General features: G+C 43.5%; 1 protein-coding gene across 1 annotated transcript in view; it reads right to left on the bottom strand.

Annotated features, from left to right (window-relative positions):
- The window catches only part of LOC118341556 (signal-induced proliferation-associated 1-like protein 3), a gene marked incomplete at its 3' end in the record, with an annotated part of 58,934 nt that overhangs the window by 7,445 nt on the left and 50,618 nt on the right, over positions 1 to 871 (bottom strand). Inside the window, 1 exon segment of the mRNA XM_035679831.1 lies at positions 16 to 198. Within this exon segment, the coding sequence (XP_035535724.1) occupies positions 16 to 198 (183 nt within the window).

Raw genomic sequence — 871 nt, forward strand, 5'->3', positions numbered from 1 at the left:
CACACACACACACACCTGTCAGGTGAGGGTTTGTAGCGTACGAAGGGGCCTGGTGTGATTCCAGGCGGCCCCATCGCGGAGAGGCTGACCAGGCCTGAGGAGGGCGAGGAGAAGCTGGCTGAGGGGTTTCTGTAGGGCAGCACTCTGTCGCCTCCTGCAGGAGACAGAGTGTAGTGGTTCTCTGGGTAGCTCATTGGCCTGGAGGACACACAAAGATGTTGATGGTTAACCAAGAGACAAACACACAGACCACAGAGAGGTGAGTAAGGCAGCTACGGGAACACAAGAAACCATTTATCTAAATTAGTGACAAACATGTGGCAAAAAGAGAAAGATTCAGTTAGAAGCTGCCAGGATTCGATTGCTGTTATTAACGTTGGGAGTGGGCAGTGTGACACCAGCTCCAAGTAATGCGTGTGTGTGGTTAGCAACTGAGAACAAAAAGGGTCAAAACAAAACATAAATATCCCTGTGAGCAGAGTTATATACATTTATTCCTTCAGAAGTCTAAACAAAGTATTGTAAGGTCATACACAAGTTTAAAAAACAGTTTTACTCAAAGTAAATATAGTTCCTCACTTTAGGAGAAAGATTACTGTGAATATTAGTTTCCAAATGCATTCCTCTGGGGGTTGGTGGGGGTAGACCCAGTGTAATAAAAAAGAACATGTGAGTTTGCCTTAAGATGATTTGTAATTATTTATCGAGTGTGGCTGCATGAAGGCCATCTCTACAAAAGGGCTGATGCTAGAAATACCATATAAAGTTGATGACTCACACAGTGTTTTTATGATGGAAAGAATAGTTGTCCCCATAACCTGAAACAGCAGCATGATAGTCAGACATGTTTGGGATTTGTTTTCTTTTGATT

This window comes from Morone saxatilis, unplaced genomic scaffold (genome assembly GCF_004916995.1).
Source record: "Morone saxatilis isolate NCDOM2014 unplaced genomic scaffold, NCSU_SB_2.0 Contig8, whole genome shotgun sequence".
NCBI classification, from domain to species: domain Eukaryota; kingdom Metazoa; phylum Chordata; class Actinopteri; family Moronidae; genus Morone; species Morone saxatilis.